General features: G+C 33.6%; 2 protein-coding genes across 2 annotated transcripts; one reads left to right on the top strand and one right to left on the bottom strand.

The window, feature by feature from the left end:
• Positions 1–4,184: 4,184 nt before the first annotated feature.
• On the bottom strand, positions 4,185–7,034 carry LOC105317506 (small ribosomal subunit protein uS17). Its single transcript, XM_011414157.4, has 4 exons — positions 6,921–7,034; positions 6,133–6,261; positions 4,948–5,153; positions 4,185–4,343 (listed from the first exon to the last, which is right to left on the bottom strand). The coding sequence occupies exons 1-4, from the start codon at positions 6,930–6,932 to the stop codon at positions 4,217–4,219; spliced, it is 474 nt and encodes a 157-aa protein (XP_011412459.2). The 5' UTR covers positions 6,933–7,034; the 3' UTR covers positions 4,185–4,216.
• Positions 7,035–8,551: 1,517 nt separating this feature from the next.
• LOC105317505 (UPAR/Ly6 domain-containing protein crim) lies at positions 8,552–10,930 on the top strand. Its single transcript, XM_011414156.4, has 3 exons — positions 8,552–8,683; positions 10,263–10,394; positions 10,585–10,930. The coding sequence occupies exons 1-3, from the start codon at positions 8,629–8,631 to the stop codon at positions 10,854–10,856; spliced, it is 459 nt and encodes a 152-aa protein (XP_011412458.3). The 5' UTR covers positions 8,552–8,628; the 3' UTR covers positions 10,857–10,930.
• Positions 10,931–13,609: the final 2,679 nt, after the last annotated feature.

Below are 13,609 nucleotides of genomic sequence, written 5' to 3'. Positions count from 1 at the left end.
GCTAGTTTCTCTTTTTTAGCATAATAAGTATTTATGTGACGAGATGAACTGTACTACTTAATCTCAACTGAATTGACAAATATGATTAATTGAATAATACAATATTTTTTCAGTATTTCTTTAAATTTTACTTTTGCCTTTACCACTTATAAAAGGGCTTTCTTTGAGCTATATTATAGTATAGTAGACCTTTCCCAGTGACTTTCCCTTACTTTATCTTCAAGTCAAATCCTATCACCTAGGGCATCAGTCTGTTTAAAATCAGATCCTCAATCCGTGCCATTATTTGTTTGTTTTTTTATAATGTTTTGTTTTGAAACACTCAGAATGTGAGCTCTTCCTCCAACTCACCACTTAGGTTAAAGAGGAACGGTCATCAATGACGAAGACCGACTGGGCGATGACAATAACAAAATCAAAGTAGTGAAGAACTGACGGGAGTTGATTTTGTCGATGTTTATTTATTTTAAAATCAATGATATGTTATTTTGCATGACAAGTACATGTAGTTTCTAATTTGTATTTGAATTACGCACATTTTTATAATATGAATTTTTGGACTTTCTCGACAATAATGTCGAGAAAGCCCCAATGAATCATCTTAAATAATATTTAAAGATAAAATTAATTCAATCAAACTATGTATCAGTAATAGAAATATTTCTCGAAAATTGTATGGATCCAAGCAATATTGAACTCTATAGTCTCGTTCAACCAAACGCTCGGCTGACACCGTAAATCTCCGACAAGCAAGGTAGACTCTCTGCTTGTCGGAGATTTACGGAGACAGCCGAGCGTCGAGTTGAACAAGACTATATTGAACTCTGGCGTAGGAATACATAAGACTACAAAAATATCTAAATTGTTCGTACCATTTAAAATCTGACGATTTTCAAGGTATTTATAAATAAGTTTCCTTGAAAAACAATGCTTTAGCATACATTACATCGAATTTATCAATTATGTTCAAGAACTAAGTCTTGTCAGCAGCGAGGATTTGTGATGAGGTCCAAACACTGTTTCACTTTCGGTTTGTCTGAGTAACTGCATAGGAGAGTTGATTAAAATCAACTCCCAATTAAGAGCGGATCAAAGATCTTATTTTAATCAGATTGCTAGGGCATAACCTTCGCTTAAACACAAATAATTAGTGAATTCAATTTTCTGCTTTTCAAGATAACGTTACTAGGCTTTAATTCTTGTAATATTCCGTCATTATATAGTTGTCACTTAATAGATGTAAGTTCGGTTGGGGTAAAGTCGTACAAAGCTAGATTTTCTCGATAGCTTATAGACTAATTGTGCTAGAAAAAAGAGGAACTAGCTATAGTGTACAGTCTAGACGGGACTCCCAAAACGGAGTTAACTCCCAAAACGGAGTCTTTGGCTCCATCATGCATTGCGGTAAAATGGCGTTTCTAATGTAAACAACATGCGAGTTATGCCCCTTAGTTCTAAATAAATCTCTAAAATTGGCCAAAAACACTACAAAAATTCATTCTAAACTTTCAAAAACATTTCTGAACGTTTTTATGTCATATTAATGTCATATGTTCATAACCGTTTTCTTGTATTACGTAAGATTAATTTTTAAAATGAAAAATTCACCCATAACTTCGATCACGCACAACTATAACTGTTTTGAAATAAATTTAACGCTTGGATATGTTTATTTATCATTGTTTGTTAAAAGTATAGTCTCATTTTAATCTTTTTCATGCTAAATTATTCAATTATCTTGAATAATTATGTATTTAACATGGTTTTCTAACATCGCAAATGCCGCGAGCGATTATATAATTGTTTTGATGATAATTATCAGTTCAATTTAAAGAGTTATTGAATCTAGAGTGACAATTTGTTTCATTTTCTGGGCTTTCAAACAACCAATCCTATTTTTTAAATACCAAAAAGACGTTTTTTAATCATCGCTAGAGCAACCAGTTTTTGTTAGTAATCGAAGCTTTTTTTGTTTACGCACTTATCAATTTGTATATTTGGTGATTTTAAATTGTAACACAATACGAAAGAAGTAAAATTTAATGCAATTTACCTTTTATTAACGATTAAAATCCATGAAAAACACAAAAATATCACTTTTTAAGCATCGTCCAAACGTCCAACTTCGAAGAGAAATAACTTTCTTAAGTGCAAATAAACCCCTATTTCGTGCAAATACGATCGATAGTAAATTTTATCCTGGGCCTTTTAAAACATGTTAGAAGTCTGCCAACACATGCAGCACTTTGCAAGACGATTTCTTGTTAACCCCATGTTTTCATCGAAAAATCGCCATATTTTGTAACAGTGCGCATGCGGAGACTCCCAAAACGGAGTCCAAAATGCTTGCAGAAATTCACTTCCGTTGACTCCGTTTTGGGAGTCCGTCTAGACTGGTGTATCAAATGGATTTTGATTGCATCATTTTTTTTTGGTTTTACTTTCAATATTTCGAGATAATACATAAATGGTGAACTCAGTATTCAAAAATAAGAGGAGTTCCGACTGACCACCTTCACATTAAAAAGCACCATCATATAAAAAAGCACCATCATATAATAAAGCACCATCTTCACATAAAAAAGCATCTTCACATAAAAAAGCACCATCTTTACATAAAAAAGCACCATCTTCATATCATAAAGCTCCACCTTCATATAATAAAGCACCATCTTCATATAAAAAAGCACCACCTTCATATAATAAAGCACCACCTTCATATAATAAAGCACCATCTTCATATAATAAAGCACCATCTTCATATAATAAAGCACCACCTTCATATAATAAAGCACCATCTTCACATGAAATAACCACAGCATAATATAATAAAGCACCATCTTCACATGAAATAGGCACATAAGGCAGCTATAGCGTTCCATACGACCGCGTGTTCTGTAAAGTTACCTTAGGTGCTGTGTAAAGTTGTGCTAGCACGAATGCGTGTTCTGTAAAGTTGTGTTAGCGCGGCCGTCATGTTGTTTACATTTAAAGAGGTATAGCGCACTTAATATACGATTTGGCCTCAAATATAGCATTTAATTTTGCAAACATCGGACATTTTCAATATTATATAATATTTAGTTTAAATAAAACAAAAGAAACGCAAATTACACAATCACCATGCTCTAAGAGTCTTAATTATCTTACACGACATCATTAAAATATTCAGGTTTTTGTTAGGGATATTTAGGAAAGTAGTTAGTATACGATAAAAAATTGGATATTTGACTATTTGAACCACTCTAAACCAAAGACATCCGATTAAAATTATGTTCTACAGGTATTGTAGTACACGTTTACATTGAATTAGTTTTGGTTTAATGTGGTCTTCGTACTAAAAATTAGACAAATATTTCAATTAGTGTCTTTTCTATTACAATCATGTATATAGCCATATATATTTAATTTACACTACTAGACACAAGAAGAAATGAAAATCAAGTTCCTAAACTGTAAGGAATCATGGGTCATAGGTTTTGATTATTAACTTTTTAATATTGCTAATGTCTTACCAGAATAACAAAGTGGGTTTTGTATTTATTAAACATGCAACAATGTTATCTAAGGGGTAATCCTACTCATCAGCTTGGCACCTCAATTATGTCTTAAAACGGTCGCTGTTCAATATATGCATCTCTGTATTCAAATCCAAATGCATTGATTTAGTCTTTGAACCTTCAAAATTGCCTCGCACGATACTTTTAATGAGGCAAGATCCACTTCCATATTGTGACGTTCTTTATTTCAAAATAGATGTCTTACAGCGTAGAGCAATAGGGTTAAACGTCAGCTGTACTGGTCTGCAAGTCGCAAGCTCGTTTTTACCCATTTGTAAAGTTTATAAAAACATGTTAAATGTATGTCTGGATAAAAACAAGTTTCAAAATTCAAAACATTGATAACGTTTTCAATATGACTTACTTTCATCCACATTGATATCTCAAGGTGCAATTTGTCTCATATTCTTAACTAAGTACAGTGAACACAATTTTATTTACTGAGCCAGGTTTTTTATTTTATTATCCAACGGTGTTCAGTGACATTTATCCAAATCCGATCTTCCTTTCTATATTTTGCTCAATATGTTTTATATCAGTTGAAAAAATAATAAAATAGGTAGATTCTCTGGCTTCGAAAGTTGGAAATGTCAACAACTGAACACATGCAAAAAAACAAGACAATTTTTGACAGACTTTTTTTTATTTATAGTACATTAGTATTTTTTGAATCCCTTCTTGGAATTGGCACCTCCCTTGGAGACCTTCAGGACGTTGAAGCGGACAGTTTTGCTGAGTGGTCTACATTCACCTACAGTCACAATGTCTCCCATCTCCACGTCCCTGTAAATATCCAATCAAGTACATATGTAGCTAACATAACAACAAACAGGTACATGCAAAAACATCATACAATGGAGGACATGTATAAACACAATAGTGACAATACATGTACAAAGAAGGACACCTATATTAGTGGGTTACAGCAACCATTTACAATAGTATCACATTTACACACTCATAGTTTGGAGACGCAAAATCAAAAGATAAATAAGGCTGCTTATAGACGGATGAAAAATTCCAGAAAAAAATCTCAAAACTTTTTTGGAAGGTTAGATTTGACACTTGTGCGGTAAATCAATTTTATTCTCTATTGGTATCTATGGTATCCCATTGATAAATTCAACAAACATAACTACAGTTTACAATTTAGGTAGCAGATATATTGTGCATTCAATCTTTTCTATTGTCCAGACAAAATTCATCTACTTTAAAAGTTTTTATGGGTACCACTGTACTTTAAGCAAAGAGTTCACCAAATATTGTGCCGACTACACTTGTTCACCAAACAGTTTATAAATACCAATACGCCTTTTTTCAAAGGAGTAAATTGAAACTTTTGCTCACTGCATAATATAACCTAGTACATTGGTTATCCTTTGATTACCTGAAGCATGGACTAAGGTGCACAGACATGTTTCTATGCCTCTTCTCGAATCTCTTGTACTTTTTAACGTAGTGCAGGTAGTCGCGTCGGATCACAATTGTTCTCTGCATTTTCATTTTCTGGACAACACCTGTCAGAATGCGTCCACGGATGGACACGTTTCCTGTGAAGGGACATTTCTTGTCAATGTAGGTTCCAAGCATTGCCTGAAATTATGAGAAAGTTAAAGAATTAGTACCTACTGTGTTATTAAAAAATTTTTTTTAGGTTTAAAGCCAAACTTGACTGGCACATTTTTATGAAGTAATTTCAGTTAACTTAATAAAAGAGATTATGTTAAATACCACAATATTACATCTCTCAGTCTCACATTTTTCCCATCTAGGGGAAAGAGCCTAAGGATGTATCTTTAATCGCAAAGGTCATTTAAGGGGGAGAAATGCGACCGTCAGAACCAGATACAGTAAAGCTTCGTTATCTCGAACTAGAAAAGACTGTTTAAATCTTTGAGATATTCGTGTATTCGAGATATTGAGGGTATAACACTTGAAAATTATAGGGTTGGGACTTACTAATCACTTAAACATAATTATTGCATCAGGGCTCGAAGTTACGACTACATAGGTCGCATATGCAACTTAAATTCAGGTTTTGCGACTTAAATTAAAAGCAAGTCGCCATTTGGCGACACAAAATATCCGCCTGGTTCATTTTCAAAAATGTTACATCCGGTTCAAAAATCTTTCAAAATGAACAAAATGGTGAACTTTTTAAACAAGAGCATGTTTCAGTCTTATATTAATTAATATATACAAAGAAGAAACTCTTCCAATGAATGTTTAATATGCAAACCTGAGACAAATGTGTTTAGTAATGTTTATGAGACTCTAACATAACAAGAAGGTAAACTTATTTTGTTACGCCAATGTGAAAGAACTTCGTACGAGTTATTCATTTTACATGTACGTATCCACTCAAATCAATGTACAATTTTGGAGATTTAGTAGACTTGTCTTCCAAGAATCAATGTAAAAGAAAACTTCTAGTGCCGGAAAATGTTATAATAATGAGTATGATGTGTCATTATTCACAGGATGGATGGGAATTTTTTTTACTATTTTTGTTTGTTAATAATTTGTTAATAATTTTACCAGCATCTTAAGATACATCTAAGATAGTTTATACCTCTCTTGGTGTCTTAAATCCTAGACCAACACTCTTGAAATGGCGTGTGTTTTTCTGCCCCTTAACGGACATCAAATTTTTCTTGTTGTTCAGAAAAACAGTTGGCTGTTTCTGAAACGACCTCTCAGTCTGCAAGATAAAATTCATCAGATATAACTTACAAAAAAAATCATGATTTAATGTAATCTATTTTACAATAACCATTATATTTGTTAATTCAAGATTAACAGCATTTATTCATCCAACACAGACAATAATATATTGTTTCTGTAAAGTTCACCCCACAATATTCTAATTTTACTTGGTATCAAACTTCAAATTCTGTGAAAAACCCCCTTCTGTGAATTGCAATGATTTTCAATTTCAACAGAAACCATGTAGACAAATGACCATTGGTAACAAATGTGAAGGCATCCATATATAAATGATTTGGGAGGCAAATCATCGCAGATGAGAATGGTATCAAGCACTTTGCCAATGAGCATAATTGATGTTCGTCTGACAGTGAAAAGGATTGAATGCAATTCACAGAAGGGGGCACTCCACAAAACTTGTAGTTAGATATTTTGTGTATTATTATACTATTTGGTGAACTATCACAGACACAGGCGCCTGTGTTCCAAGAACAAAAATATCTTCATGACCATTTACATATGCTTTTACATGCTATTCTAATCCACTAAACTTAAAATGTATCATTTGTTTATTCATTTGTCGTGTTTCAAAACCCATTTTCATTTATTGAATGTATGCTGTGGTAAAAAATGTCTCAACACGTGCGGTAGTACCTGTTCCGCCATGATTGGACGTGAGAAAAGGTCGGAATACGTTCTACGTCATCAAATGTTGCATTCTGGGAGAAAATAGATAGTTGTTCCTAGAATTGTCGTTCAGTTCATTCTTTCGATATAAAGCGCAAATCCCAGTCTGGGCATCGTCGCACTAAGTTTTAAATGGGATGCAAGCACAACGGGTAGTCCTATATTTACAGATTTAAAGAATGCTAAAAAGAGGATATCGTCACCTAATGTTATCTTGTTATTCATTATTCTGATATTTTATCCGCCTTATTCATAAAATTGAATTATATCATTTATCGCGAACATTTTTTACTGCGTGAAATCTATCATAGAAAGCATATATACATATTATCACAATGGATATCTAATTCCTAAATAATGAGACTACATGGGCAAGTGAACGTTAAATATGGATTTTTACGAGTTGAATGTATATTTCCATGTGATTTAGACCTACCGGATTTTAGAAACTTTAATCTCATTCTTGCTATATTACAGCTAGTGGCGTCGGAAGCAAATTGAAAGTTGGGGTGTGGATGGGGTAGACCTTATCAAAAATCTGGACAAGCAAAATAAAGGATTATGGGTATGGTTATGTCTAATTTTGCAAAAAAAGTGGGGGGGGGGCTAGCCCATACGTATACATCCCCAGTTTCGACGCCTATTTATTATACATGTAAGTCATATTTAAACAATTAGGAAATGGGGTTAGGTTAGATCAGTATTCCCCAGTTGGCACTTGTCTCATATGTAGTAGTCTGATTAGATCGAACCACCCCCTTTTCAATACATTTTTACCCCTTTCAATTCTAAGGTTTTTTTAGTGGCGGTACTTCTAAATCATAAAATTATGAATTCTTGTCTAGCGTACCAATGTTTCGATTATAATGTCAATTTAAATAGGTAAAATTCGGTCAATTACGCTTTACAAGTATAGCGTATCGTTAATAGGAACGAATTTCAAGTCTTCGTTTTATATTCTGCACTGTAGCTGTGGCGATTTTTGAAATATTTTTTATTTGTTTGTTTCTTTATTTGTTTTGTGTGTTTAAATTATTTATTTTTGTAGAAATAAGAATGTAATACTAGGTATATATGCGAATCCAGATTTTATTCGATCCAGAGAAATTAAGGTTAAAAATTGGATCCGCAAAACATTGTTTTTCAGAGGAGGATGTTTAAAACTTTTTCATCGTCGGAACCCCGGGTTGAAAGCAGTGTAACGGATAGAAAACCCGTGGGTTCCGACGATGAAACTTTTTAAAAGTATGGATTTTGGGGGGAATCCGGACCTTCTCGATCACCCCTTCCCCAACCAGATCTGCGCGTATGTTATACAATTTTGAATATACATGATAGTCTTTAATTTTATAAAAATATAGTTACATGTATAACGTTATAGAGTGTGTAAAAATTATTTGCCTCTATTTCTACATAGTAATTTGTGTCACTGAACTGAAGTACACGGTAAATCTGGTTTCAGTTAATTTTTATTCATTGTATTCTTATGAATTTTACAAAATTTTATAATTTAAAAGAAAATATATCTGATTACATCATTTACATATATTCTAAAGCCTCTCTCCCGTACGAGTTATCTAATTTAAGAATGAGTCACACCTGCGCAAATCACTTTGTCAAAGGTATACTTCCGGTGTTATTTGAACTATGTGAGAAAGTAGGAAGCAACTTTAAAATGGCAAAAACAACACTTGTGTGTCTTTTTGTTTTCATCTCATTATACCAGTCATGTAAGTTATAGTTTAAGGATCAATGTTATGTTTAATAAAACGAGTAAAGTGAAGATTGCAATGTAATGAAATATGTTGAAGTGATGCCTGACGATGCTCATAAATCAAAGACTTGAGTTGTTATTTATGTTTGTATTTACGATATACTCAATACCTAATATAGTATTTATTTATAATTGTGGAATATTGGTTTAAATGCTAAATATTTTCTTTGATCTTCGTTTTTACTGTTTGGCAACTTTTCTATGTATCTTTTTTTGTTTCCTACACATAACCCCAATAACCACATTTGTTTCTTTTGTGAGGTTAACCTAGTAGAATAATATTAATGTAAAGTATCAAACTAAGATTTGCATGGAGTACAGTCCTTAATCATCCTTACCATGATTGCAAGTTATTTAGAACTATTTGCTGTTAAAGTTAAAGCAAGGCATCTGTTTTCTACACATCTCTACAATGTCATATAGCCTGTTTGCCTATTTTCCATATCTTATCTGTACTGGTATTGTACCAGTTATTGACTAAAATTCAATGATTTCTTTTTGTTTTTCTTTATTTCTTAATATTTTTGGATAAAAGTTGACATACTTTAAATTGTGAACTCCTTTTTTATCCATCTGTTAGGTTATATCATTAATTAGAATCCAAAACATCTTGTTCTTCTGCTTTTAGCACACCTGAATTTGCTGAGTTTTTATGATTCGCTGTACAATTTATTGGCTTCGTAATCATATCATACTAAAGTCCCTGTATATCTTGATTTGATACTCTGCAAATTGTAATTTGAATTATCTTCCCTTGTGGGGTCAGACTTAACATCGTACGGATTAAGATACATAAACAAATCTCAATTTTATCTCATCAAATCATTCCTTTGTTATTATACGGTAATGAATACAAAATCACTAGTAACGTTACATACATAATTGTGCAGCTGCACTGTGATTCTTTCAGAATTTAGTGAATTGTTTTGTTTACATGCATTGATAATATTTGATAAATCAAAGAAGAGATATAAAAATGCACCACAGAGGTCAAATTCTATTTTCAACATATTACATCACTTTCCCCTGTGCTGGAAGCGCTAAAATGTAATTCAACTGGTAAACAATGATCGCTTAAGCTCATGTTTAAGACTTATTCAAGAAAGTTTTAAAGCAAACTTACTTTTCTTTATTCGAAGCTGACAACCAAATTAAAATATGTCGAATAGTCACAAGTTATAAGCCTGAACCCTCAGTTTAGCCAACAACTGGTACAGTACCACTCAGTACCAGTATATTAAACAGTATCAAAACATTGTTTGATTGCTAGAAAAGTTATCTTATACAATGTATCAGAAAATAATTTCCAGAGATCACAGTATTATAATCTGCATTGATATGTTGGTAAACAGTACATGTGTTTGCCATGATACTCCTATATGCATTATAAAATACATAAAGTTCATAGCATCAAGTTTGATAAAAAATATTTTTATGGTCAAATAAATTGACCGTGGAAATTGGTTATTTTATAGAATTTTGTTTAACAGATTGATTTAAATTATACGGTATTGTTAAAATCTCTGTACTTTCAGGCTCTGCCATCATGTGTCACAGATGTGTGAGTGCTATGGGGGGCTGTGGAGATGATCTTGATTGGAGAATGTTTCCATGGAGAGATTGTGGAGATTCAGAGTTCTGTGTCAAAATCATCAAAAAAGTTGGAAGTAAGTGTTGAAGTCTGATAAAGATCAATATCTATAATCCTTCATTTATCTTCAGTCCAATCTTTAATTAGATTGTTATGTTATTGTAATGTAGTTTTGTACATCGATTTTTTTTTCTTGTAAATAGACATAATTTATCATGATAAAGACATGAGACACTAGGTGAAATATAGAATTTTACATTTTACAGGCGAGCACAACATAGTCCGGGACTGTGAGAGTAGTCTCATGAGGTCCACGCGTCATCGACTCCTGATGCCAAACTTACGTCGCCATGGCTACTGCTTACCAGCCAGAAAGAACGATGCCTACAAACCCATGGACACAGAAGACGAGAAGGTCATGTACTGCTTCTGCAACGACTGGAATGGTTGTAATTCTGCCTCCAAGATTTCCTCCAAAGTCACGATCATTTCAATAGTATCGGCCATCATCTCATATTCTGTACTGAGATTTATTTAAATTTTAATTTGTGATGTGTAAAGAGTCAATAAAACCATTATATGTATTTGGAACCTAAATAAGATTTAATTTCCTTCCAAGAATAATGCAGCAAAGTGAAAAACCCTGTATAATATTTTTTTAAAAGCTGCAAGAAATACATATCAGATTTGATAAGTGCCATATCACACTTGAATTTGTTGTTAGAAATTGACTTTTGTCCGAGTGTGGTACAAAATATGATTTTACATTCTCCTGTTGTTAATATCTATTAATTTTTAATATTGTGAGTATTCACATTTGTATGACTCAAGAATATTTTATAGATAATTTTTTGTATATATCTGGTTTTAATACATTCTGCACATGTATATATATCATTTTGTATGCATCATAATTAGCATTGACTTGTATCTTTGTGATTTTTATAAACATGTACTCTTCATCTCATCATGTGAATAACATTCCATTGTAAAATATACATATACTAAACATTATGTTCCTGAATGTGATATGTTCAATTTTCTTTTCACTTTTATCAATACATATCATATGAGATATTATGTTTAGATAACTCTCCCTTGGACTGGATTTAGATAATATTAACATATCAAATGCAGCACTTTATGGTGTATTTATAATTTATTGATACCCCATGCTTCTAAATTATAAGTTTTTCCTAATTTGGCATGTTTGAAGAGAATCAGCTTTTAGAATAGAAAGATTGAGTGAATGTTGATTCAGGTTGCATTCCGGACATTGAAGTAGTTTTTGTATTTATGCTTAGTGATCGACCAGGTTGTGAGGTTTTAATTTTATCCAAAACAAGTACATTCCACGGTTCTTTTATGAAGAAAAAATTGTATATGAACTTGAAGAAAAAAGGATTCATATCAGGAAGTTGTATTTTTTGCTATATTTCTACAATTTTTATAATGATGTGTAGTTGTATGACTGATCTATTATACAAAAATCTTTATTCAGGAAATAAAGATAGAAAACTATAACTATTGTTATATTTTGTTAAAACAAAAGATTACTTTGCCATCCTGGAAGAAAACACCAGCATCACTTGAAAAATGCAGTGTTTTTATAGCTATCTTAAAGAATTGAAGATGTACATTTTGAAGCTTTATACTGCCATATATAGAGCTGCACGTTGCTCATTCAGCTCATGTAGGTACTAGATAACTAGACTAAAGAATCAACAACTTAAAGTAACAATTCAGATTGGGAATCGACCTTTATTGTTAATTAATCATTGACATTTAGTTACTGCGACTATCCTAACTGATGTTACATGGTTACTGGGGTACTGGGGCGTGCTACGCCTGACCGCTCAGTATCTATCCCACAGAAATTGCCATTCAGCATTCGTGAGGCTTTCTTGTTTTCCTTTAATTGGTTTCTAAGCTTTTTTAACTCTTGTTCAATTTGGTTGTCCTTTTGTAAACACACTGTGACCTTTTCCTGATGCTTGAGGGATTTTCTTGTGGTTTTCTTCGAGCTTCGTTTACACGTGTTTTGTGGGATGTTTTGGAGAAGAGAGTTGACATTATAGATACCCTTGTTGGCAGTTTTGGACCTCAGAGATAGACGAACAAGATCAATCGGGACATCTGATCTACGGTATCTGTATTCCTTTATGGGGGCCTCCATGCGCACATGAGGGTGGTGTAAAGGCGTGGTTTCGATTTTATCGCCAAGCAAACACACCGGCAGGTTCATCTTCTGTTGAGCAGTTTTATCAAAGATATTCAGGAGATGACGGACGTTTGGGATCGGAACAGATTCGTTAATTTCCGATGGATCTTTATTCTCTTTGACCTCTTGGTCGATCTCGTTCTTTTCACGTGGAGTCTTCTGGAGAACGTTCGGTAAAAATTCCCTCCTAACCGTGTTGGCTTCCGAATTCGAACCAGCATCGAGTGCATTCAGATCAAGTGGCGGGATCTTGATAGGTCCCACATTTCTGTGACTCCAGTTCATCAGCTGCTTTGTTTGTTTTATTTCTTTCACTGGCAATGGTTTCATTATAGAAACAACAGGAGAATTCGGCCTTCTTTTTTCTCTATCGCTTCCACTATCAATCGAGATCTCATCCAGAATGCTGTTTGAACGTCTACTACCCCAGTGCTTCCTCGGGTCTCCCGTTGATGCTTTAATGACAGCGGTGCATTTGAGGGGTGGCAGCTTTGGTGCCTTCAGTCTCTTCTTTTGAATGACAACAGACTGATCAATGGGCAACGTTATCAAACGTGAGTGAAGCTTCTGTCCATATAGATCTTCCCCGAGATCAAGGGACGATGTTTCCTCAACATAAGCGTTTTGGACGACATTTTGTTCCAAATTGCTCACTTCTGCTCTCGGTAACTTTTTCAAGTTGGAATGAGCCGACTCATAGAGAAACGGTAATTTATAATTTCCTTGGACCCCGTAATAACATTCTCTGGTACTGTCGACACCCTGGGGATTGTACCAGACTTTTCTGTTGGTTTTTCGCACTATTTGGTGGTTTCCAGGGGATTTCACATCTTGACGTAACAGCGGATGTTGCCCTTGAAACCAGCCGCACAAATCATTATTTCCGAGAGCATCTCGCTCTAACAAATCGTTCGGAATAGGGGGTAGCTCGACAAGAATGTCTTTGATATGTTGAGGTGTTTTGTTTCTATTTGTAGACATGGGTGTTCGGTTGTTTTCCAATCTGCAAGATTTGTCTCTCTCCTCTTTCAACTTTTGTTTCAGATATTTCAGACTCGGCAACGACTCCA

Source organism: Magallana gigas, chromosome 5 (genome assembly GCF_963853765.1).
Source record: "Magallana gigas chromosome 5, xbMagGiga1.1, whole genome shotgun sequence".
NCBI classification, from domain to species: Eukaryota; Metazoa; Mollusca; class Bivalvia; order Ostreida; family Ostreidae; genus Magallana; species Magallana gigas.
This window is presented reverse-complemented; position numbering and strand designations above follow the sequence as displayed.

What these genes read in the sequence shown, in the direction of transcription:
- LOC105317506 (XM_011414157.4), bottom strand. An exon ending in GATTTAAGACACCAAGAGAG is followed by an intron (nt 5,154 to 6,132) that starts GTATAAACTATC and finishes TCATAATTTCAG; the next exon opens with GCAATGCTTGGAACCTACAT. An exon ending in CACCTTAGTCCATGCTTCAG is followed by an intron (nt 4,344 to 4,947) that starts GTAATCAAAGGA and finishes GGATATTTACAG; the next exon opens with GGACGTGGAGATGGGAGACA.
- LOC105317505 (XM_011414156.4), top strand. Translation starts at nt 8,629, where the DNA reads ATGGCAAAAACAACACTTGTGTGTCTTTTTGTTTTCATCTCATTATAC. An exon ending in CATCTCATTATACCAGTCAT is followed by an intron (nt 8,684 to 10,262) that starts GTAAGTTATAGT and finishes CTGTACTTTCAG; the next exon opens with GCTCTGCCATCATGTGTCAC. An exon ending in AATCATCAAAAAAGTTGGAA is followed by an intron (nt 10,395 to 10,584) that starts GTAAGTGTTGAA and finishes TACATTTTACAG; the next exon opens with GCGAGCACAACATAGTCCGG.